We start from the raw sequence: 23,560 nt of genomic DNA, 5'->3' as shown, positions 1-23,560 counted from the left end.
GAATGAAATATTCTTATTAAATACTTTTTTCTTTACATAGTTGAATGTGCTGACAACAAAATCACATGAAAATTATCAATGGAAATCAAATTTATCAACCCATGGAGGTCTGGATTTGGAGTCACACTCAAAATTAAAGTGGAAAACCACACTACAGGCTGATCCAACTTTGATGTAATGTCCTTAAAACAAGTCAAAATGAGGCTCAGTAGTGTGTGTGTGGCCTCCACGTGCCTGTATGACCTCCCTACAATGCCTGGGCATGCTCCTGATGAGGTGGCGGATGGTCTCCTGAGGGATCTCCTCCCAGACCTGGACTAAAGCATCCGCCAACTCCTGGACAGTCTGTGGTGAGGGATGGAGCGAGACATGATGTCCCAGATGTGCTTAATTGGATTCATGTCTGGGGAACGGGCGGGCCAGTCCATAGCATCAATGCCTTCCTCTTGCAGGAACTGCTGACACACTCCAGCCACATGAGGTCTAGCATTGTCTTGCATTAGGAGGAACCCAGGGCCAACCGCACCAGCATATGGTCTCACAAGGGGTCTGAGGATCTCATCTCGGTACCTAATGGCAGTCAGGCTACCTCTGGCGAGCACATGGAGGCCCCCCAAAGAAATGCCACCCCACACCATGACTGACCCACCGCCAAACCAGTCATGCTAGAGGATGTTGCAGGCAGCAGAACGTTCTCCACGGTGTCTCCAGACTCTGTCACGTGCTCAGTGTGAACCTGCTTTCATCTGTGAAGAGCACAGGGCGCCAGTGGCGAATTTGCCAATCTTGGTGTTCTCTGGCAAATGCCAAACGTCCTGCACGGTGTTGGGCTGTAAGCACAACTCCCACCTGTGGACATCGGGCCCTCATACCACCCTCATGGAGTCTGTTTCTGAGCGTTTGAGCAGACACATGCACATTTGTGGCCTGCTGGAGGTCATTTTGCAGGGCTCTGGCAGTGCTCCTCCTGCTCCTCCTTGCACAAAGGCGGAGGTAGCGGTCCTGCTGCTGGGTTGTTGACCTCCTACGGCCTCCTCCACGTCTCCTGATGTACTGGCCTATCTACTGGTAGCGCCTCCATGCTCTGGACACTACGCTGACAGACACAGCAAACCTTCTTGCCACAGCTCGCATTGATGTGCCATCCTGGATGAGCTGCACTACCTGAGCCACTTGTGTGGGTTGTAGACTCCGTCTCATGCTACCACTAGAGTGAAAGCACCGCCAGCATTCAAAAGTGACCAAAACATCAGCCAGGAAGCATAGGAACTGAGAAGTAGTCTGTGGTCACCACCTGCAGAACCACTCCTTTATTGGGGTTGTCTTGCTAATTGCCTATCCACCTGTTATCTATTCCATTTGCTCAAAAGCATGTGAAATGTATTGTCAATCAGTGTTGCTTCCTAAGTGGACAGTTTGATTTCACAGAAGTGTGATTGACTTGGAGTTACATTGTGTCCAAACTTTTGACTGTACTGTATATATATATATATATATATATATATATATATATATATATACACATACATATATATATATATATATATATATATACACATACATATATACACATATATATATACACACACACACAGTACAGTAAAAGTTTGGACACACCTACTCATTCAAGTTTTTTATTTTTTTGTTGCCATATTCCACATTATAAAATAATAGTGAAGACATCAAAACTATGAAATATCATATATGTAATTATGTAGTAACCAAAAAACCATTAAACAAATCAAAATGTATTGTATATATGAGATTCTTCAAAGTAGCTTGAGGCAAGAAACACGAGCAATGGACATTAGAACAACAGAAACATTTTCTTTGGTCTGATGAGTCCAAATTTGAGAATTTTGGTTCCAACCGCCATGTCTTTGTGAGACGCAGAGTAGGTGAACGGATTATCTCCACATGTGTGGTTCCCACTGTGAAGCATGGAGGTGGTGGTGTGATGGTGCTTTGCTGATGACACTGTCAGTGATTTATTTAGAATTCAAGGCGCAGTTAACCAGCATGGCTAACCCAGCATTCTGCAGCAAAACACCATCCCATCTGTTTTGCCCTTATTGGGCCTATCATTTGTTTTTCAACAGAAAAATGACCCCAAACACACCTCCAGACTGTGTAAGGGCTATTTGACCAAGGAGGAGAGTGATGGAGTTCTGCATCAGATGACCTGGCCTCCACAATCACCCCAACTCAACCCAATTGAGATGGTTTGGGATGAGTTGGTCCGCAGAGTGAAGGAAGAGCAGCCAACAAGTGCTCAGCATATGCAGGAACTCCTTCAAGACTCTTGGAAAATAATGTCTCATGCAGCTGGTTGAGAGAATGCCAAGAGTGTGCAAAGTTGTCATCAAGGCAAAGGGTGGATACTTTGAAGAATCTAAAATATATTTTGATTTGTTTAACACTTTTTTGGTTCCTACATGATTCCATATGTGGTATTTCATAGTTGTGATGTCTTAACTACTATTCTACAATGTAGAAAATAGTAAAAATAAAGAAAAACCCTTGAATGAGTAGATGTGTCCAAACACACAGCAAAATGATCAGTTTCTCTGGTTTTACTATTTATAGGTCTGTGTTTGGGTAAAATTAACATTTTTGTTTCATTCTATAAACTACTGACAACATTTTTCCCAAATTGCAAATTAAAATATTGTTATTTAGAGCATTTATTTGGTCTGGTCAAAAATGTGCAGTGTTGTCAGACCTCACAGCTTTCATGTGTCTTGGTATGCTCTCCACCAGTCTTTCACATTGATGTTGGGTGAATATGCCACTCCTGGCACAAAAATTCAAGCAGCTCAGCTTTGTTTGATGGCTAGTGACCATCCATCTTCCTCTTGGTCACATTCCAGAGCTTTTCAATAGGGTTCAGGTCTGGAGATTGGGCTGGCCGTGACAGGGTCTTGATCTGGTGGTCCTCCATCCACACCTTGATTGACCTGGCTGTGTGGCATGGAGCATTGTCCTGCTGGAAAAACCAATCCTCACTCAGGTTCGGGGAACATTGTCAGAGCAGAAGAAAGCAAGTATTCTTCAAGGACAACCTTGTACGTGGTTTGATTCATGCGTCCTTCACAAAGACAAATCTACCCGATTACAGCCATGCTGAAGCACCCCCAGATTATCACCTATCCTCCACCAAATTTCACAGTGGTTGCGAGACCTGGAGAAGCCTACAAGCCACAGTGTCTCACCCCCACTGTGAAATTTGGTGGAGAATCTGTGATTCTTTCTCCAGGAGTGGCATAAAGTCACCCAACATCAATGTGAAAGTCTGGTGGAGAGCATGCCAAGACACATGACAGCTGTGATTGAAAATCAGGGTTATTCCACCAAATATTGATTTCTGAACTCTTCCTAAGTTAAATCATTAGTACTGTGTTGTTTAAAAAGGAATATGAACTCATTTTCTTTGCATTATTCGAGGTCTGACAACACTGCATCTTTTTTGTTATTTTGTCATTTTCTGCAAATAAATGCTCTAAATGGCAATATTTATATTTGGGAGAAATGTTGTCAGTAGTTTAGAGAATAAAACAAACATTTTCATCTTACCAGAACACATACAAATAAATAGTAAAACCAGAGAATCTGATAATTTTGCAGTGATCTTAATTTTTTCCAGAGCTGATTATATATATATATATATATATATATATATATATATATATATATATATATATATATATATATATATATATATATATATATATATATATATATATATATATATATACACATATATATATATATACACATATATATACACACACACACACACATGTTGTAATGGGTTTGTGTGCACGTATTTGTCTCTGTGTGTACGTTTATGTAGTATGTAAATGTGTGTGTGTCTCCATATCACCATGGCGCTGATGGTCTCATCCCAGTCAGGTCTCTCTCGGGGGTAGACTAGGCGGGTCAGCTCAGGCACTATGTCATCCTCCTCTGGGTGACGCCCTGGCCTCAGGCCCCTAGAGCAGAGTGAGAGGGAGGGAGGGTGAGGGAATTTGAATTTCAATTAAATTTATTGGCTCAATAGTAGAGAGCGAGAGAGAAGGAGCAAGAGACTTTCTGCTCTTATCGCATTAGCAAAAACACTTTCTGTGATAAGAACCCCACCAGTCCTCCCAGGCAAGTCTTCAGATAAAAAACATACACACCCACACCAGGGTGCCTTAGAAGTTGTGGCTTCCATATCGAGTTGATAATACATGACCATATAATATCAGTGTATGAGTGTCAGTTATAAGGCACCCTGGAGGTTGGCACTTTGATCAGGGTGTGTTAATGGATGCACCATTTACATTAGAGGAGATGTCATAACCCATCAGTGGGCACTGAGAATGAAACTCACATGCACGCGCACAGCATGTGAAAGACACGTAGACACATCAGTGTTAGGGCGTTACACTGCTCAGGGGTCCGGGGCAAGTAAAATGAATTGCAGGACAAGCAGATTTTAGATGTAAGTAATTTTGTATGTTTTTAATCACGCAAAAAAAAAAAAAAAATCACAAAATCAAACAATAAGGCTACTCTGATCAGAATGACGAAGGTGCATAAATATGGAGGAATTCAGATATGACCTCATTGTTTAAGTACTACCTACAAAGATTTTAAACTATGGTTCAATATGCCAATGAATCAGCACAATATACTTTTTTGTTTTTCCAAATTGCCGCTGTCTTGGAGCTAGAATAAGGATCACGTTTACTGTGCTAATGCAGATACATACAAAAACAAGTTAATGAAAAGCACTATTACACAGCGAACTTAGCAAATGGAGGCATTTGTGGTAAGTACATGGGGGCGACCATCTTTATGCATGTCCGCTATTGGATCAAAGTGTCCTCCAGATGAGATGTGTTGCACACTGTCCTCCCACTTGCCCAGTGTTTTGACAGGTCAAGTGTGCAGACATGTGCACAGCCTTGCACAAATGTTTCCCTATGGCACATTTTCTGGCTTGCACTTGCATTGCCTTTATTGTTGTTCTCATTGTTGCATTCTGGGTGTCACGTGAACGTCTATCAAAGCAAAAATGTTATATCAAAATGAAGGGAAGGAATGGTTGACTCATCTTTCGAGTAAACTTCTGGAAGTGTGAATGATCGTAGATGAGACACCCCCTTCAACATGCATACTGAAAACAGATCAAACTCATCTTGTCTCCTCTTCTGATCTTTGGTTGACGCGAAAAAACTAAATGTGGTGGCGCACACAAACTACACAACGTCGGATTACTTCTGACATTTAGAAAGTGTTTTACTCAGTTATTTAGATCAAATGGTGAGCTCACCTGTGATGTGATGAATTGTAAATAGTAATTGCTATTAGCTAATTCATTTTGTGGTTTCTGTCAGCAAAGAGTGACCTAAATGTGACTGCTTGAGGTTATGTCAATCTTTCCTCAGTTAGCACTACGACTAATGTAGCCTACATTTTCCGGTTTGGATGATTGTGTTTTGCAGTCGCTACTTCTGTGAATATCTGAACATTGCATCCAAAAATAAGCTGGTAACATTCAGGGCATAACTTTGTAAGGACTATGTTAGCGCAAAATGTTTGTGAAAAAAACAGTGTTGCCAGACGCTGACTGTTGCATCAATCGAAATTGGACGTTCTAAATAAGCACTCTAATCACAGCGTGCACGGCAGGGACTACTGTAGAATGATCCCACCCGTTTGTTGGTACGTGTCAAAGGGTTAAGGGGAGAAACTGATTCCAGGGAAGTGATCTCCAACATCAAACAACAGGGCGACAACATCAGTCCCTCTAACCACGTCCACCAATCTGGTCTAGAGGTCAACCGATTGTGATTTTTCAACGCCGATACCGATTATTGGAGGACCAAAAAAAGCCGATACCGATTACATGGGACGATTTTTATATATATATATTATATATATATTATATATATATATATATATATATATATATATTATATATATATATATATTATATATTATATATATATATATATGAATGCTTACGAGCCTGCAGCTGCCCACCACCGCTCAGTCAGACTGCTCTATCAAATATCAAATCATAGACTTAATTGTAATATAATAAAAACACAGAAATATGAGCCTTTGATCATTAATATCATTAATTTGATCATTAATATGGTCAAATCCGGAAACTAAACAAAATGTTTATTCTTTGCAAATGAATTACGGTCTTGGTTATGAATAAATGGTCTTCACACAGTTCGCAACGAGCCAGGCGGCCAAACTGCTGCATATACCCTGACACTGCTTGCACAGAACGCAAGAGAAGTGACACCATTTCCCTTGCTAATATTGCCTGCTAACATGAATTTCTTTTAACTAAGTATGCAGGTGTAAAAAAATATATACTTCTGTGTATTGACTTTATGAAAGGCATTGATGTTCATGGTTAGGTACATTAGTGCCACAACAGTGCTTTTTTTGCAAATGTGCTTGCTAAATCATCACCTGTTTGGCGAAGTAGGCTGTGATTCGATGATAAATTAACAGGCACTGCATTGATTATTTGCAACGCAGGACAAGCTAGTTAAACTAGTAATATCATCAACCATGTGTAGTTAACTAGTGATTATGTGAAGATTGATTGTTTTTTAAGATAAGTTTAAATACTAATGAGCAACTTATCTTGGCTCATTGCTGCACTCGTGATACAGGTGGTCAAGCCTGCCACGTAGTCTCCTCGTGGAATGTCTTCGGCCATAATCTGTGACCAAAAATGCTGATTACCAATTGTTATGACAACTTTAAATCGTCCCTGCCGATTAATCGGGGTACCTTGAGTCTGGTCCTCCTTCAGCTGGAAGACCGTGCCCTCTGTCCCCAATAGAGGACCAACTTACAGCGGGATTTCCGCGATTTCAAACCACCGAGCCAACGGAGGCCCTAGTTGCCGTTCGCAAAAAAAACTATCTTCGAGGCAGCCACCTCTTTCTACACAACGGCACTCCTCGCTGCATCGTGTATAAACAAGCAACCTAGAAAAGACCCCAAAATAGCTTATATTGTAGCCTGAGAAACAAGGTTCCAGAAATGGACAAATGACCAACATCAGAAAACATTCATAGTCTGGCCATCTCTGAAACACACTTAGATAATTCCTTTGATGATGCAGTAGTAGACATACATTGTTTTAGCATAAACAGGAAATATAGGAACGCAAATGGCGGAGGTGTTGCTATATATGTCCAGAAACATATTCCTTTAAGGCTGAGAGAAGATCAAATTAAAGTTAATTTGTCACGTGCGCCAAATACAACAGTGAAATGCTTACTTACAGGCCCTTACCAACAGTTTGATTTTAAGTTAAAAAAAAGGTATTAGGTGAGCAACAGAAGAAATAAAACAGTAAAAAGACACTAAAAAATAACAGTAGAGTGGCTATATACAGTAGCAAGGCACCGGTTAGTCAGGCTAATTGAGGTATGTACATGTAAGTATGGTTAAAGTGACTATGCATACATGATAAACAGAGAGTATCAGTAAGATAAAAGAGGGGTTGGCGGGTGGCGGGACACAATGCAGATAGTCTGGGTAGCCAATGTGCGGGGGCACCGGTTAGTCAAGCTAATTGAGGTAGTATGTACATGAATGTATAGTTAAAGTGACTCTGCATAAACATATTTTTTATTTTACCTTTATTTAACCAGGTAAACTAGTTGAGAACAAGTTCTCATTTACAACTGCAACCTGGCCAAGATAAAGCAAAGCAGTGCGACACAAACAACAACAGAGTACCACATGGAATAAATAAACGTACAGACAGTAACACAATAGGAAAAAAAAGAAAGTCTATATATTGTGTGCAAATGGCGTGAGGATGTAAGGCAATAAATAGGCCATAGTAGCGAAGTAATTACAATTTAGAAAATTAACACTGGAGTGATAGATGATCAGATAGTGATGTGCAAGTGATGTGCAAAAGAGCAGAAAAGTAAATAAAAACTATGGGGATGAGGTAGGTAGATTGGGTGGGCTATTTACAGATGGGCTATGAACAGCTGCAGCGATCGGTTAGCTGCCCAGAAAGATGATGTTTAAAGTTAGTGAGGGAAATAGAAGTCTCCAGCTTCAGCAATTTTTGCAATTCATTCCAGTCAGTGGCAGCAGAGAACTGGAAGGAAAGGCGGCCAAAGGGTGTGTTGGCTTTGGGGATGACCAGTGAGATATACCTGCTGGAGTGTGTGCTACGGGTGGGTGTTGTTATCGTGACCAGCGAGCTGAGATAAGGCGGAGCTATACCTAGCAAAGACTTATAGATGACCCGGAGCCAGTGGGTCTGGCGACGAATATGTAGCGAGGGCCAGCCAACTAGAGCATACAGGTAGCAGTGGTGGGTGGTATAAGGGGCTTTGGTGACAAAACGGGTGGCATTGTGATAGACTGCATCCAGTTTGCGGAGTAGAGTGTTGGAAGCTATTTTGTAAATGACATCGCCAAAGTCGAGGATCGGTAGGATAGTCAGTTTTACGAGGGTATGTTTGGCGGCGTGAGTGGAGGAGGCTTTGTTGCGAAATAGGAAGCCGATTCTAGATTGAATTTTGGATTGAAGATGTTTAATATGAGTCTGAAGAAGAGTTTAGAGTCTGGCCAGACACCTAGGTATTTGTAGTTGTCCACATATTCTAAGTCAGAACCGTCCAGAGTAGTGATGCTAGTCGGGCGGGCGGGTGCAGGCAACGAACGGTTGAAAAGCATGCATTTGGTTTTACTAGCGTTTAAGAACAGTTGGAGGCCACAAAAGGAGTGTTGTATGGCATTGAAGCTCGTTTGGAGGTTAGTTAACACAGTGTCCAATGAAGGGCTAGATGTATACAGAATGGTGTCGTATGCGTAGAGGTGGATCAGAGAATCACCCGCAGCAAGTGCGACATCGTTGATTTATACAGAGAAAAGAGTCGGCCCGAGAATTGAACCCTGTGGTACCCACATAGAGACTGCCAGACGTCCGGACAACAAGCCCTCCGATTTGACACACTGAACTCTGTCTGAGAAGAAGTTGGTGAACCAGGCAAGGCAGTCTGAGAAACCAAGGCTGTTGAGTCTGCCAATAAGAATACAGTGATTGACAGAGTCGAAAGCCTTGGCCAGGTCGATGAAGACGGCTGCACAGTACTGTCTTTTATCGATGGCGGTTATGATATCGTTTAGTACCTTGAGCGTGGCTGAGGTGCACCTGTGTCCAGCTCGAAAACTTGATTGCACAGCGGAGAAGCTACGGTGGGATTCGAAATGGTCAGTGATCTGTTTATTAACTTGGCTTTCAAAGACTTTAGAAAGGCTGGGCAGGATGGATATAGGTCTTCAACAGTTTGGGTCTAGAGTGTCACCCCCTTGGAAGAGGGGGATGACTGCGGCAGCTTTCCAATCTTTAGAGATCTCGGACAATATGAAAGAGAGGTTGAACAGACTGGTAATAGGGGTTGCAACAATGGCAGCGGATAATTTTAGAAAGAGAGGGTCCAGATTGTCTAGTCCAGCTAATTTGTACGGGTCCAGGTTTTGCAGCTCTTTCAGAACATTTGCTATATGGATTTGGGTAAAGGATAAGCTGGGGAGGCTTGGGCAAGTAGCTATGGGAGGTAAGGAGCCGTTAGCCGGGGTAGCCAGGAGGAAAGCATGGCCAGCCGTGGAGAAAAACTTATTGAAATTCTCAATTATTGTGGATTTATCGGTGGTGACAGTGTTACCTAGCCTTAGTGCAATGGGCAGCTGGGAGGAGGTGCTCTTATTCTCCATGGACTCTACAGGTTGCAAATTTCGGTTCCTGACTGACTGTGTGTATTGGGTCCTGACTTCCCTGAAAAGTTGCATATCGCGGGGACTATTCGATGCTAGTGCAGTCTGCCACAGGATGTTTTTGTGCTGGTCGAGGGCAGTCAGGTCTGGAGTGAACCAAGGGCTATATCTGTTCTTAGTTCTAACATTTTTGAAAGGGGCATGCTTATTTAAAGATGAGGAAATTATTTTTAAAGAACAACCAGGCGTCTTTGACTGACGGGATGAGGTCAATCTTTTCCCAGGATACCTTGGCCAGGTCGATTAGAAAGGCCCGCTCGCAGAAGTGTTTTATGGAGCGTTTGACAGTGATGTTGGGTGGTCGTTTGACCGTGGACCCATAGCGGATGCAGGAAATGAGGCAGTGATCGCTGAGATCCTGGATTTAAAAGAGCAGAGGTGTATTTGGAGGGCAAGTTGGTCAGGATAATATCTATGAGGGTGCCCATGTTTACGGATTTATATGATAAACAGAGATCTCATGTCAGATGATATGGAAGTAATATCAGGTTTAATCGGCCTCACCTAAAGCCTATTCACATAGGAAATTGCTATATACCACCAAGTGCTAAAAGTCAGTATTTGGACTGTGTGTGTAAAATTCTCAATAATGTATGTGATATCAACAGAGGTATATTTTCTGGGTGTCCTAAATATTTACTGGTTGTCATCAAGCTATCCACTCAAAGAGAAACTTCCAAAATGTCTGCAATTTGGTTCCGGTTTTCAGTCAACCTACCAGGGTATTTACGAACAGAAAAGGAACTAAATCATCCGGGTGTATTGACCAGATCTTTACAAATGCTGCAGAAATCTGCTGTAAGCAGTATCCACACCCATCGAAGGTAGTTATCATAATATAATAGCCATACCTAGAAAGACCAATGTCTGAGCCTTCATATTCATGCATTTCGGGCCAAATAATGAAAGACGAGCACTGTAGTTTTGAGTCCCACAAAGTTGGTGTGGTGGTAAGTGGCCAGGGTTCCGGTCTAGAAGCATGGTTTCTACTGCTCCTACAGTTTGCTTCAGAACTGATATTTAACTGATGCCCGGCCCAGAAAGACCATTTCCATTGACGGCCTCAAAGAGAAGTCAGATTTGAAAATTCCTAATAAGACACTTTAGTCAGCACCTTTGCGCACAAAACATCCATTGAGTTATTCAAATAATTGTCACTGAGGCAGATTTTTTGTTCCCATCACTCTCAGACGAAGATATTAACATTTTATATTCATCCAATGTCTCGTGTTTTTGGATGACGTGATGATGTCGTTACTGCTCCCTGTGCTGAGTGCTAATATGCATGTGGTGTTGGTCCGTATAAACCGGATGCAACCCGGATAAATGGTCCATGAATCAGCATATGCAAACGTGAGTGGATTACCTTGAAAACAGCAGTCAAACATATTGGACGCAGTCTCCAGTTCTTGTTATACCTCAGTGTATGGAAGAGGTGAAATAAGGATAAGCCGCCTGGTACCGACAACCTGGATGGTAAATTCCCGAGGTTGGTAGCGGAATACATAGCGACATCTTCAATTTAAGCTTAGAAAACGGTGTGTGCCCTCTAGCCAGGCAAAACCAGCCTGTTACCGGTGCTTGGCAATCTTTTTTTTTTTTTTTTTAAATGGTGTTTGATCAATGTACTTTTACAGAAAAATTGTCAACGGATTTTCAGCATGCTTATAAGGAAGGGCAGTCAACATGCTCAGCACTGACTCAAATGACATGATTGGCTGAAATAAATAGATATTAAGAAGATTGTAGGAGGTACTTTGTTAGACTTTAGTGTAGTTTTTGCTATTATTGATCATAACCTATTGCTGAGAAATGTAGGTCTTATGGACTTACATCCTCTGCCCTTTCATGGATTGAGAGATACCTATCTAATAGAACAAAGAATAAAGCCTGCGTGACGACTCGGCAGTATACACGTCGGCTACGACAGTCAAATAAATGACACCCTTAACATAGAGCTCCAGTCAGTTTTAGAATGGGCAATTAGCAATAGGCTGGTGCTCAGCCTCCAGAATCTATGCACCGGAGGGGGATAGAGTCAGTATGTCCTATCTGGTGATATTCTCTGGTGTGAATTTAAGTCTGTCTCACTCACCTGCAGTTTCAACCTCAATGCTCACCTATGAAAAGCCAACTAACATGTACTCCTTTTGGTGCTTACCTGTTGCACCCTCTACAACCACTGTGATTATTTGACCCTGCTGGTCATCTATGAAGTTTGAACATCTTGAAGAACGATCTGGCCTTAATGGACATGTACTCACTCAGCCTCCACCCGGCACAGCCAGAAGAGGACTGGCCACCCTGCATAGCCTGGTTCCTTTCTAGGTTTCTTCCTAGGTTCCTGCATATCTAGGGCATTTTTCCTAGCCACCATGCTTCAAAACTGCATTGCTTGCTGTTTGGGGTTTTAGGCTGGGTTTCTGTATATGTAAAAACGGTAACTAAATACATATGATTTGCTAAATATCCCCAAAATTAAAAGCATCATTCTGGGGACAGATTACTCACGCAACCCAATTAAACCTCATCTAGATCTATTATTGAATAATGTGGCGATTGAGCAAGTTAAGATTAAACTGCTGGGTGAAATCCTTTTTTATTTATTTATTTTATTTATCTAGGCAAGTCAATTAAGAACAAAGTATTATTTACAATGACAGCCTACTGTGGAACAAGGAAGTAGAAAAAAGGAAGTAGTCTGTCCATGATAAGGCATTGCTCTGCTTTCTTGACATCTCAATCAACCAAACAGGTCCTACAGGCCCTATTTTTCTCACACCTGGACTAATGCCCAGTTGTGTGGTCATGTCCAGCAAAGAAAAACATACGCAAATTGCAGTTGGTCCAAAACAGAGCAGCATGCATTGCACATAGATGTACAAGGAGGGCAAATGTATTTATGAGAGGTATTGACATGTTGAATGCACTGAGCTGTCTGTTTGAACTACTGGCAAACAGCTCGGACATCCATGCATACCCCACAGGACATGCCACAAGAGGTCTCTGCACAGTCCCCAAGTCCAGAATAGGGCTGGGCCATATGGGCAAAATATAGCACAGTATTTAAAGTTACATTTAAAAAACGGACGGTTTTAATGGTATTTTTCGTTTTTGAATAAGTAAAGTTCTACATGAGTAGATTTATGACTAGTGAATGATCCTAGGGTGGCAACACATACATAAGTGATTTCAATGAGTCTTTCTCCATTCTGATTGTTTTACACTGTTCAATTCAACTACAACCAAAACAAATTTCAGCACTTTATAATTTCAAACTTTCCTGCACTCAATTGAAGTGGTGGAAAAAAATACCCAATTGCCATACTTGAGTAAAAGAAAATTAATAGAAAATTACGCAAGTAAAAGTGAAATTTACCCAGTAAAATGCCAGAGTAAAACTATAAAAGTATTTGGTTTTAAATATACTTAAGTATCAAAGTAAATGTAATTGATAAAATGTACTTAATTATTAAATAATTTCAAATTCCTTGTATTAAGCAAAACAGATGGCACCATTTTCTTTTCTTGTTATTTTTTTAATTTATGGATAGCCAGGGGCACACCAACACTCAGACATAATTTACAAACAAAGCATGTGTTTACTGAGTCCTCCAGATCAGAGGCAGTAGGGATGACTAGGGATGTTCTCTTGACAAGTGTGTGAATTGGACCATTTTCCTGTCCTGCAAAGCATTCAAAATGAGTACTTTTAGGTGTCATGGAAAATGTATGATGTAAAAAATACAGTATTTTCTTAAGGAATGTAGTGAAGTAAAAGTTGTCAAAAATAAAAAATTGTAAAGTAGGAGATACCAAAAAAAACAACTTAAGTAGTACTTGAAAGTATTTTTACTTAAGTACTTTACACCACTGCTCAATTGAGATAATTTCCACACTGCCATGTAGGGCTGCATGATATGGGCAAAAAATCTAGGACTTATTTTAACCAAATGTTGCAATTGCAATTTGACTTGCGAATTAGAGCAAAACTGTTGGAATCATGGAAATAGAATGACTATTCTAATTCTATAGTTAGAATATAAAAGTGGGCACTTTGAAAACAGTGTTTGAGATGACAACGAATTAAAATGCCAGGGAGGCGTTATCGTGACAGGGTAGGAACTAAAGTGTTCATAAGTGTTTCCTAGGGGACCCTATAAGCTTTGGCTACATTGCATGTTTTCTTTTGAGAAACATCAAATGCGCTCATTGAGTGACAGGGGGCGTGGCTAGGTCTGTGTGGAAAGTGGCACAGAGAGAAAGAGCAGAGAGAGATGACTCAAGTAGCGAAGTAAACTATAAAAATTGACATTGCACATGGTGTATCACATTTAACAAACCAAACATTCAAATACCGGTATAGATGGTAGAGTAAAAAATCCAAACCGGTCCTTACATCAATACCGGTATATCATAAAATACGGTATGCCGCCCAGCCCTAGTCCGGAACAGACTATGGAAGGTGCACAGTACTAAATAGAGCCATGACTACATGGAATTCTATTCCACATCAAGTAACTCATACAAGCAGTAAAATTTTATTTAAAAAACACCTTATGAAACAGCGGAGACTGTGAAGCAACACAAACCTATGCGCATACGATAGCATACGCACTATACACATGTGGTATATATGTGGTAGTGGTGGAGTAGGGGCCTGAGGGCACACAGTCTGAATGTTTTGCAATTCTTTTTGCCATAATTTTACTGGACCCCAGGAGGAGTAGCTGCTGGGGATCCATAATAAATACAAATACAAATGACATGCATGTCAATCTCTCCTGGTTTAAAGTTGAGGAGAGATTGACTGCCTCTGTTCTGGGACCGATGAGTGTCGGAATGGTATGCCAACTGCCTGAACAGACAATTTGGTACCTTCAACACCTCGCATAAAGACTCTATTGGTCTTTATGCGAGGTGTTGAAGGTACCAAATTGTCTGTTCAAGCAGTTGGCATACAGTTCCGACACTCATCGGTCCCGGAACAGAGGCCAGGAACAAAAAAAAGTATTAGAGTCAAGACTACATGGAACTCTGCCACCCTATTATGAAGCATACATAACACTGATATAACTTGACATAAGGTGATGCAAATCAAGCATTCAACGACACATCATTGGTACCCATGAAACTGCCAATTCATGTTCAGATAGGAGTCGTGATTAAATTGATATTCTTTCAGAAATGCTCATGATACACATACTAGGCTACTTCTAACAGTTTTACATCTGAGACAATAACTAACTACCATGATGATGTAGGCTAGCGTATATTTAAGTGATAATGCCGAGAAGCCGGTGTTTGGAGGATTATATTGCTTTGAGGGCATTATCACTTTTATAAAACGGGTTACCACATATTCAAATAACGATTGACATTTTCGTTAAAATCGTTATTTTGATGAGATTATTCATACTATTTCATCCTTCCACAAGATATAGTCAAGTCGGCTGGTCTATGGTTCTATTGGTTCGGTTGTCATAGACGCGACCCAGTTCAGTCTTTTTTGTCTTTTTGTTCTGTACCTATGGACGCGACCCAGTTGTTCAGTCTTTTTGTTCTGTATGTATGGACACGACCCAGTCATTAGTTCTAAATGTTCTATTACCATACTGGCTGGCAACGTTCTTATCCCTTGCTTGCTAGCTAGCCAGCTACGGCTAACTTACACAGTCACGTCAAAGTGCAGCCTGAATAACAACAGTAGCAGCATTTGCATTTGTTAAGCAGTTTTCAAGTGGCACATCCATAACAATGAGCTAATGAGGCGCGATTTCGTCTGGAATAGAAAATGTGCTCTCTCGTAAGGACATTGCTGTTCAGAGTAGCTAGCCAACAACACATCTAACTTTTCAAACTGAAGCTGGAATGACTGCAAACTAGATGCACTTTGTTTCGTTTGACCTTTTTTCAATTGAAAATGTCTTTGTATATATCCATAAAAATGATGCCAGATGATTCATGATTTCGACTGGCTGAGAAACGCTGCCCACCTTTCTGTCTTGTCCCAACTACCGACGCGTTCATTACTATGAGACAACAGGAGATTGAATTTGAATATTGAAACAATGTTGCAAATGTCAGAGAAACAGACAGCAAGGTTTATACAAATCTACGGTGTTGAAAACTAAATGTTAGTCTAAAAGAAATGTAAGATCATGTCTAAATGCTTTTTACAGTGGAGATCAAGTTTATAAATTGCCTGGCAGGGTTGATAAGACATTTGATTGCGCAGTCAGATGGAACAGAGTATATAGGCATTTTAACGTAATAGATTAAGCTGGTGGTAACTTGTGGAATAGACACTGGCTGGAATGCAGTTTTAACCAATCAGCATTAGACCCACTCGTTGTATAAAGAATAATTAAACCACAACGAATTCCATTTACATCTACAGGCCTTCTAGAAGTTTGACTTCTGAATGACTTTTGGACCAATTTAGTGTATGTGGTGAAAACACAGTCAATCAATTCCAATGTCTTGGCCTGCTGCCTGGTGCTAAAAATACATGACTGTCTATCCTCCTACACCAGCACACACAAAACTGCTGATCTTGTTTCTGTAAACTGAAGGTAGGCCAACCAATTTTTCTGGGAAAGAGAAACAAGCACAAGTCCACCTCACCTACCTACCCCATGCCACCGCTTGACCTCAAACACACACATGCAAAACAGACATGAGGGAGAGAGCTAGAGGAAGAGAGAGGCCCTGGGAGCAGCAAGCTTCCTGCTGCATTATGACAGAAAGACACCAGCCTATGGATAGAGGATACAGACTGTTGGGTCTCGGTCTATATAATCATCAAGCACTTGATTGGTTGAGTCAGGTGTTAGTGATGGGCTGGAACAAAAATGCACATTGACGGTGTTCTCCAACAATGTATTGGTAAAATCACAACAAGGATGACAACGCCATAAAGGATATCATAGAATACGCCCAGTATGATGCTCGTGGGGCTGTGTTATAGCAGTGCCTCCATTGTCTTGTGACACACACACACTCCAAGGAGTTTGTTAAATTAGTCGGGCCAATAAAAGGGGTTAGAAAATGCTTCATGAATCATGCAAACATCTCCAAGGAGGTGGGCCCAGAAGGTCATTAACAGTGTTGATTACAAACCCAGGGCCGGGCCGGGGAGAGACCGAGAGAGGGGGACAGAGGAGGGCCAGGGAGGGAAAGCGAGGGACAGAGAAAGGAGACACAGGAACCTGTCCCGAGACAGATTGAGAAGAGAGTCACGGTTGGTTCAACCTGAGAAGAGGCACACATGCTAAATTGTAACTATTTTGCCTCCCTAATCTTCTACATTTGCGCGCACTATACATATATTTTTTTCTATTGTGTTATTGACTGTGTTATTGACTGTACGTTTGTTTATGTATAACTCTGTGTTGTTTTTGTCGCACTGCTTTGCTTTATCTTGGCCAGGTCGCAGTTGTAAATGAAAACTTGTTCTCAACTGTCCTGCCTGGTTAAATAAAAAAAATATGTAAAAAACACAAGCAAACATGCACCCCCATCCCTGCATACACACAGGCACACACGCAACACAAAGTCTCTAGTTGCTCTCAGGGGATTGCGATCTTCATAACATTTCACTACCTTGAGTCAGAATATTGTCACAACATGTAATGATCAAATGCATCTGAACCAAATGGCCTCAACCTCAGAAAGCCAGAAGGGTAGGAGATGGGAGGAGGAACCACCCGAGTATAAGTGAGTGGTGGTGCTTTGCTGGACTACAGGGGGCTGAAGAGCTGAAAGTTTGCTCTGACTGGGATGTTACACATCTAGTAAACAGGTCATGTTGTTGTGATTTACAGCAGTGTTCCTCAATCTTCCATCAATGGACTGGCGCCAGTCCATGAGATGTTGCTGGTTGGTCCCTGAGATTGAATTACACTAATTTAGTCAGGTCTAGTGATAGGGGAACCACTTACATTAAAACTAAGTAGGAAAAACGCTTGCCGGTACCCGGTTCAATGAAAAACACTGATCTAAAGCTAGAGCCACCAAAACAACTCAGAGTGTGGAGTTGAGTACACAGACTTCGGGCTCTATAAAATCTGTTTAATTTTTTCCCAAATTCTGTTCTATCCTTTTTGTTTTTCCAAGTTTCTGTTTCCTCCTGTTATATCAGATTTTCATTCTCACGCTTTAATAGAAAAACAACAAAAGTGTATCTTCTAAGTACACAACAATGCTTAAACCACATCAGGAGACAATTTGAGGTCTGGGAAATATTTGAGAAAGTGTTTTTTTTTGGTTGTAGTTACCCTTTAATTCTAGTGTGCACCTAGCAAGAGGCTGTTGTTTAGCTGTATATTTTAGGGCACGTGATGGTAGTTTGCAAAACAAAAACCCGCTGAATTGATGCAAATAATCATGATATCATTCTGGTAGGCAAGCATAGGCTACTTTGTAGAGAACATTTATTTGAGAAGGTTTTTGTGAAAGATTTGAAATCTACCAGAATACCTTAAATTAGTGATTATGCTAACGGCTATGCACCTCACATACATAGGGCTGGGCAAAGTGGCCAAAATATCAGATCACGGTATACAACATTTAAAAAAAAAAAAAAAAAACTTTAAATTATATTTTGTTTTTGAATAATAAATGTTCCAAATTTGTGTGTGACAGTACCAGTCAAAAGTTTTAGAACACCTGCTCATTCAAGGGTTTTTCTTTATTTGGACTATTTTCTACATTGTAGAATAATAGTGAGGACATCAAAACTGAAATAACACATACGGAATCATGTAACCCAAAAAGTGTTAAACAAGTCAAAATATATTTTATATTTGAGATTCTTTATTGCCTTGATGACAGCTTTGCACACTCTTAGCACTCTATCAACCAGCTTCATGAGGTAGTCACCTGGAATGTATTTCAAATAACAGTGTGCCTTGTTAAAAGTTAATTTGTGGAATGGCTTTCCTTCTAAATCCATTTGAGCCAATCAGTTGTGTTGGGGTGGTATACAGAAGACCAAGTCCATATTTACGCAAGAACAGCTGAAATATGCGAAGAGAAATGACAGTCCATCATTACTTTAAGACGTGAAGGTCAGTCAATCTGAAAATGCAAAGTGAAAACAGCATTGTTGTATGTGCTGCATTTACCATGCAGACTGAACACAATTGTCTCGTGGTTGAGGAACAAAAAATGTGCTCGAGTGACGGGGCGGGTCTTGGTCTGTGGCGGGTCTATATCGCTCAGCCCTACACAGAAAATGATTGTTGCCTCTTCAAAATGTTCCAGGAAATACGAATCAGAGATGCATTCTGTTTATGCCTTATGATAAACTTCTGCAAATGTATAAATTGGAACTGCTGAATCCTATTTTAATGTCTGTATTCCGTTATTCCGTCTGTGCTCTCTGCATCGCAGATTTATATAGGGCCCTAAAGACTGCACAGACCTTCTTACATCAGAGACATCAGTCAGGAAGTTAAAGCTTGGTCGCAAATGGGTCTTCCAAATGAACAATGACCCCAAGCATGAGGTCGGGGCTTTGTGATGGCCACTCCAATACCTTGACTTTGTTGTCCTTAAGCCATTTTACCACAACTTTGGAAGTATGCTTGGGGTCATTGTCCATTTGGAAGACCCATTTGTGACCAAGCTTTAACTTTCTGACTGACGTCTTGAGATGTTGCTTCAATATATCTACATCATTTTCCTCCCTCATGATGCCATCTATTTTGTGAAGAGCACCAGTCCCTTCTGCAGCAAAGCATCCCCACAACATGATGCTGCCACCCCCGTGCTTCATGTTGGGATGGTGCTCTTCGGCTTGCAAGCCTCCCCCTTTTTCCTCCAAACATAACGATGGTCATTATGGCAAAACAGTTCTATTTCTCTTTCATCAGACCAGAGGACATTTCTCCAGAAAGTACGATCTTTGTCCCAATGTGCAGTTGCAAACCGTAGTCTGGCTTTTTTTTTTAATGGTGGTTTTGGAGCAGTGGCTTCTTCCTTGCTGAGCGGCCTTTCAGGTTATGTCGATATAGGACTCGTTTTACTGTAGATAGATATTTTTGTACCCATTTCCTCCAGCATCTTCACAACGTCCTTTGCTGTTGTTGTGGGATTGATTTGCACTTTTCGCACCAAAGTATGTTCATCTCTAGGAGACAGAATGTGTCTCCTTCCTGAGCGGTATAACAGCTGCGTGGCCCCATGGTGTTTATACTTGCGTACTATTGTTTGTACAGATGAACGTGGTACCTTCAGGCATTTGGAAATTGATCCCAAGGATGAACCATACTTGTAGAGGTCTACATTTTTTTTTTTCTGAAGTCTTGGCTGTTCTAACCGACTTGCCAAAACTATAGGTTGCTAACATGAAATTTGTGGAGTGGTTGAAAAATGAGTTTTAATGACTCCAACCTAAGTGTATGTAAACTTCCGACTTCAAATGTGGATATTCGCTTTCTGGACAGTACTGTGTCACAAAGAACGTGGCGACTTGACCCACTACTACTATCCTGTGCAGTGCCTTTAAAAAATACATATAAACTCACATTGATATTTTTTTTACAGCTCAACTGCACCCCTGACGTGTCTCACTCAACTGATTGGGAGTTGTTAAAAGCATATCTAAGGGGCAAAATTATTTCATACACAGCGTGGCACCAAACGCTTATCGGAGCTATCTCAACTCTTCTAGATGTGGACAACAGATATGCCTCTTCGCAGACTCCTGAACTCTACAAAGAGAGACTACTACACCAATCGGAATTTGACAATCTTTCCACCAAACAAAAGGAGCAGCTTTTGTTTAAATCGAGGCAAAAATTCTATGAACACGGAGAGAAAGCTGGCAAGTTGGTCTCACCAGATTAGACAATCCGCTGCTAGCAGCACCATACCTGAAATCTGTGTTGCAGTTGATTTAACTTCTACCAATCCCAAAGAAATCAACAATCAATTTAAGCAATTATTTTCTGCTCTTTACTCGTCAGAGGCTCTTTCTGACATCTCGTATGCATTTCTAGACAATCTGAACGTCCCCTGCCTCAAATCAGATGAGCAAACCAACATGGATGTCTCAATAAGTGATGAAGCTACTCTGGCGACCCAGTCCATGCAGAGCAGTAAAGCCCCTGGGACTGATGACTTCCCTATTGAATTTTATTAAGCCTTCTCCTCTAAATTATCCCCTATCCTCAGCTCAATGTACAATGAAATCCGTTCTAGTCAGAAACTACCACAGACACTTACCCAGGCGACAATTTCTGTTTTGCTTAAAAAATACAATAATCACCTAGACTGTGGCTCATTACCACCCTATAAGCCATTTGGGCTGTGATTATAAAATTCTCACTAAGGTCTTCTCGTGCCGTTCAGAGACAGTGATGCATAATATAATTAACTCTGACCAAATCAGATATCTCTCAGGTAGGCCATCTTTCTGTAATATGCACCGGCTATTTAATGTAATGTTCTTTATCCTCTACAGCCAGAGGTTGTCATCTCTCTTGATGCTGAAAAGGCTTTCGACCGGGTTGAGTGGAAATATCTATTTACAGTATTAGAGAAATTTGGGTTTGGCCCATCCTTCCTTTCCTGGATTAAGATTTTGTACTTTTGTACTTCTGTTCGAACCAACAATGTTACCTCCAGCTACTTCCCTCTCCACGGGGGGGGGGGGGGGGGGGGGGGGGGGGGCAGGCAGGGTTGCTGTTTCCCCCCTTTCCTATTTGATATGGCTATTGATACTCTAGCTATTGCCCTGCGGGCGAAGGAGAGGATTAAGGGAATATTAAGGGTCAACATAACTCACACGGTGTCCTTATATGCAGACAATCTTTTATACATCTCTAACCCTGTGGAGCCTATACCCTCTCACTTGGACATGCTACAAGGTTTTGGGACATCCTCTGGTTATAAGTTAAACCTAACAAAAAGTATGCTCCTCCCCATTAATCAGTTAGCAGAAGGAATTGGGTATGCCAATTTCCCATTTAAGGTGGAACATCAGGTCTTAAAGGTCACACAGCTCATTTAAGGCTCTGTTTAAACATAACTTAAAAACAGTCCTGTAGCGCACTAAGCAGGATTTCATAAGGTCTCTTCCCATTTCATTAAAAGGTCACATTAATTCTGTTAAGATGACTGTACTATCTAGGTTTTTGTACTTATTCCAAATTATTCCAATTTTTCTGCCGAAGTCGATGTTCAAACAACTGGACAGCTACATTTCCAACTTCATTTGGAATGAGTCAAATCCACAAATGAGAAAGGCGGGCTGGGCCTTCCCATTATTTTTTTACACTACTACCGGTCAAAAATATCTAAATGTGTTTATTAGGTTTCTTCATTTGAAAACAAGGATGGCCCAACTTGGGCCATCATGGAGTTACAGTCAAGCCTTCCAACTTCTCCAGTCTCTCTCCTGTGCTCCCCAATGTCCATGAAGCTTGGCACCCATGTTTTGAACTTCATTGTTAAGAGCTCCCCTAAAATCTGATCCCAATTCCTAAGACACTTTAGCCTTTAACAAGCAAGTGTCTTCTCTCCATTAACATATAAATCATCTCTTCCCAGCCACAGATTGACACAGCATTCCAGTTCTGGCATAGGAATGGTCTAGTGTTTTTTTGTGACCTATTTGTTGATAACACATTTGTCTCAGTCGATACTCTGAGGGTTGACCATAATATTCCCTATACCCACTTTAGATACCTGCAAACACAGCTTTGACAAAAAACATTTCCCTTAATTTCCACTCAAGCAAACTAAGTTTCCAGTCGAGAGGTGCTTAGATCTTAACCCTTATCTAAAGGGCACAATCTCCAGATTATATGACATAATACAGAATATTAATCCACCTTCCTTTGCAAATACAAAATCTGCATGGGAGGCAAGAGAAAGGTGGCGAGATACCCGATGATATATGGCAATAAAGTATTGAACGTATCCATACATTATTTTGCATAAGGCATGAGCTTATTCAGTTTAAGGTTTTGCACAGTCTCCATTACTCAAATGACAGATTTGCAAAAATATACCCAAATGTTGACCAAGTGCTTGAGATGCCACCAGAGTCCAGCGGCTGTGGGACAAATGTTTTGGTCATGCCAATCTTTGAGTGGCCTCTGGGACCCCATTTGAGGCACACTCACATATGTGTAATACAACTATTAGCCCTAACCCAGTCACTGCCATTTTTGGGGTACTTCCCCTAGACCAGAATGCTACCACTCATCATGCAAATCGCTGCTAGCTCGCTGCCTTGTCCTCTTTCACTGGAAGTCTGCAAAGCCTCCTTCCTTTATGCAGTGGGTTATGGAGGTGATGTCATCTCTGCCTCTGGAGAAGGTTATGTACACTGTGCATGGGTCCCGACAAAAGTTTGATTTAGGCTCTCCACGTATTAATGGGAACCAGGTTGTCTTTTACTTAGTGTAACTTGCATAGTTTCGGTAGAACTTGTCTGTTCTAGTGGTGCTGATAAGAATTTTGAAAGAAACAAAAACAATGGAGAAAAAACAAGTTCACTGTTTGATTTTCTTTCCTATTTAACTTAATTTTATAGATGCCTTGGTGGATGGATGGTTTGGAGGGAGGGTGGGAGGGAGTGAAGGGTATGATGGATGGATGGATGGATGTACTGTTTTTGTTGTTATATGTGAAAATCTATAAATAAAGTGACAAAAAAAAGGAGAAAAATAAGTAGTGGAATAGAGAGGGACAGAGATGGTATGGAGAAAGACCATAA

General features: G+C 41.1%; 1 protein-coding gene across 2 annotated transcripts in view; it reads right to left on the bottom strand.

Annotated features, from left to right (window-relative positions):
* Positions 1-23,560, bottom strand: part of LOC110533528 (rho GTPase-activating protein 32) — a 227,102-nt gene that overhangs the window by 104,437 nt on the left and 99,105 nt on the right. For both annotated transcript variants that reach the window (XM_036989928.1, XM_021617826.2), the window contains one exon: positions 3,884-3,992. In XM_036989928.1, the coding sequence (XP_036845823.1) occupies positions 3,884-3,992 (109 nt within the window). The remainder of the gene's footprint in view (positions 1-3,883; positions 3,993-23,560) is intronic.

Source organism: Oncorhynchus mykiss, chromosome 10 (genome assembly GCF_013265735.2).
Source record: "Oncorhynchus mykiss isolate Arlee chromosome 10, USDA_OmykA_1.1, whole genome shotgun sequence".
Lineage (NCBI taxonomy): Eukaryota > Metazoa > Chordata > Actinopteri > Salmoniformes > Salmonidae > Oncorhynchus > Oncorhynchus mykiss.
The sequence above is the reverse complement of the archived record's forward strand: the minus strand, read 5'-3'. Positions and strand labels throughout refer to the sequence as shown.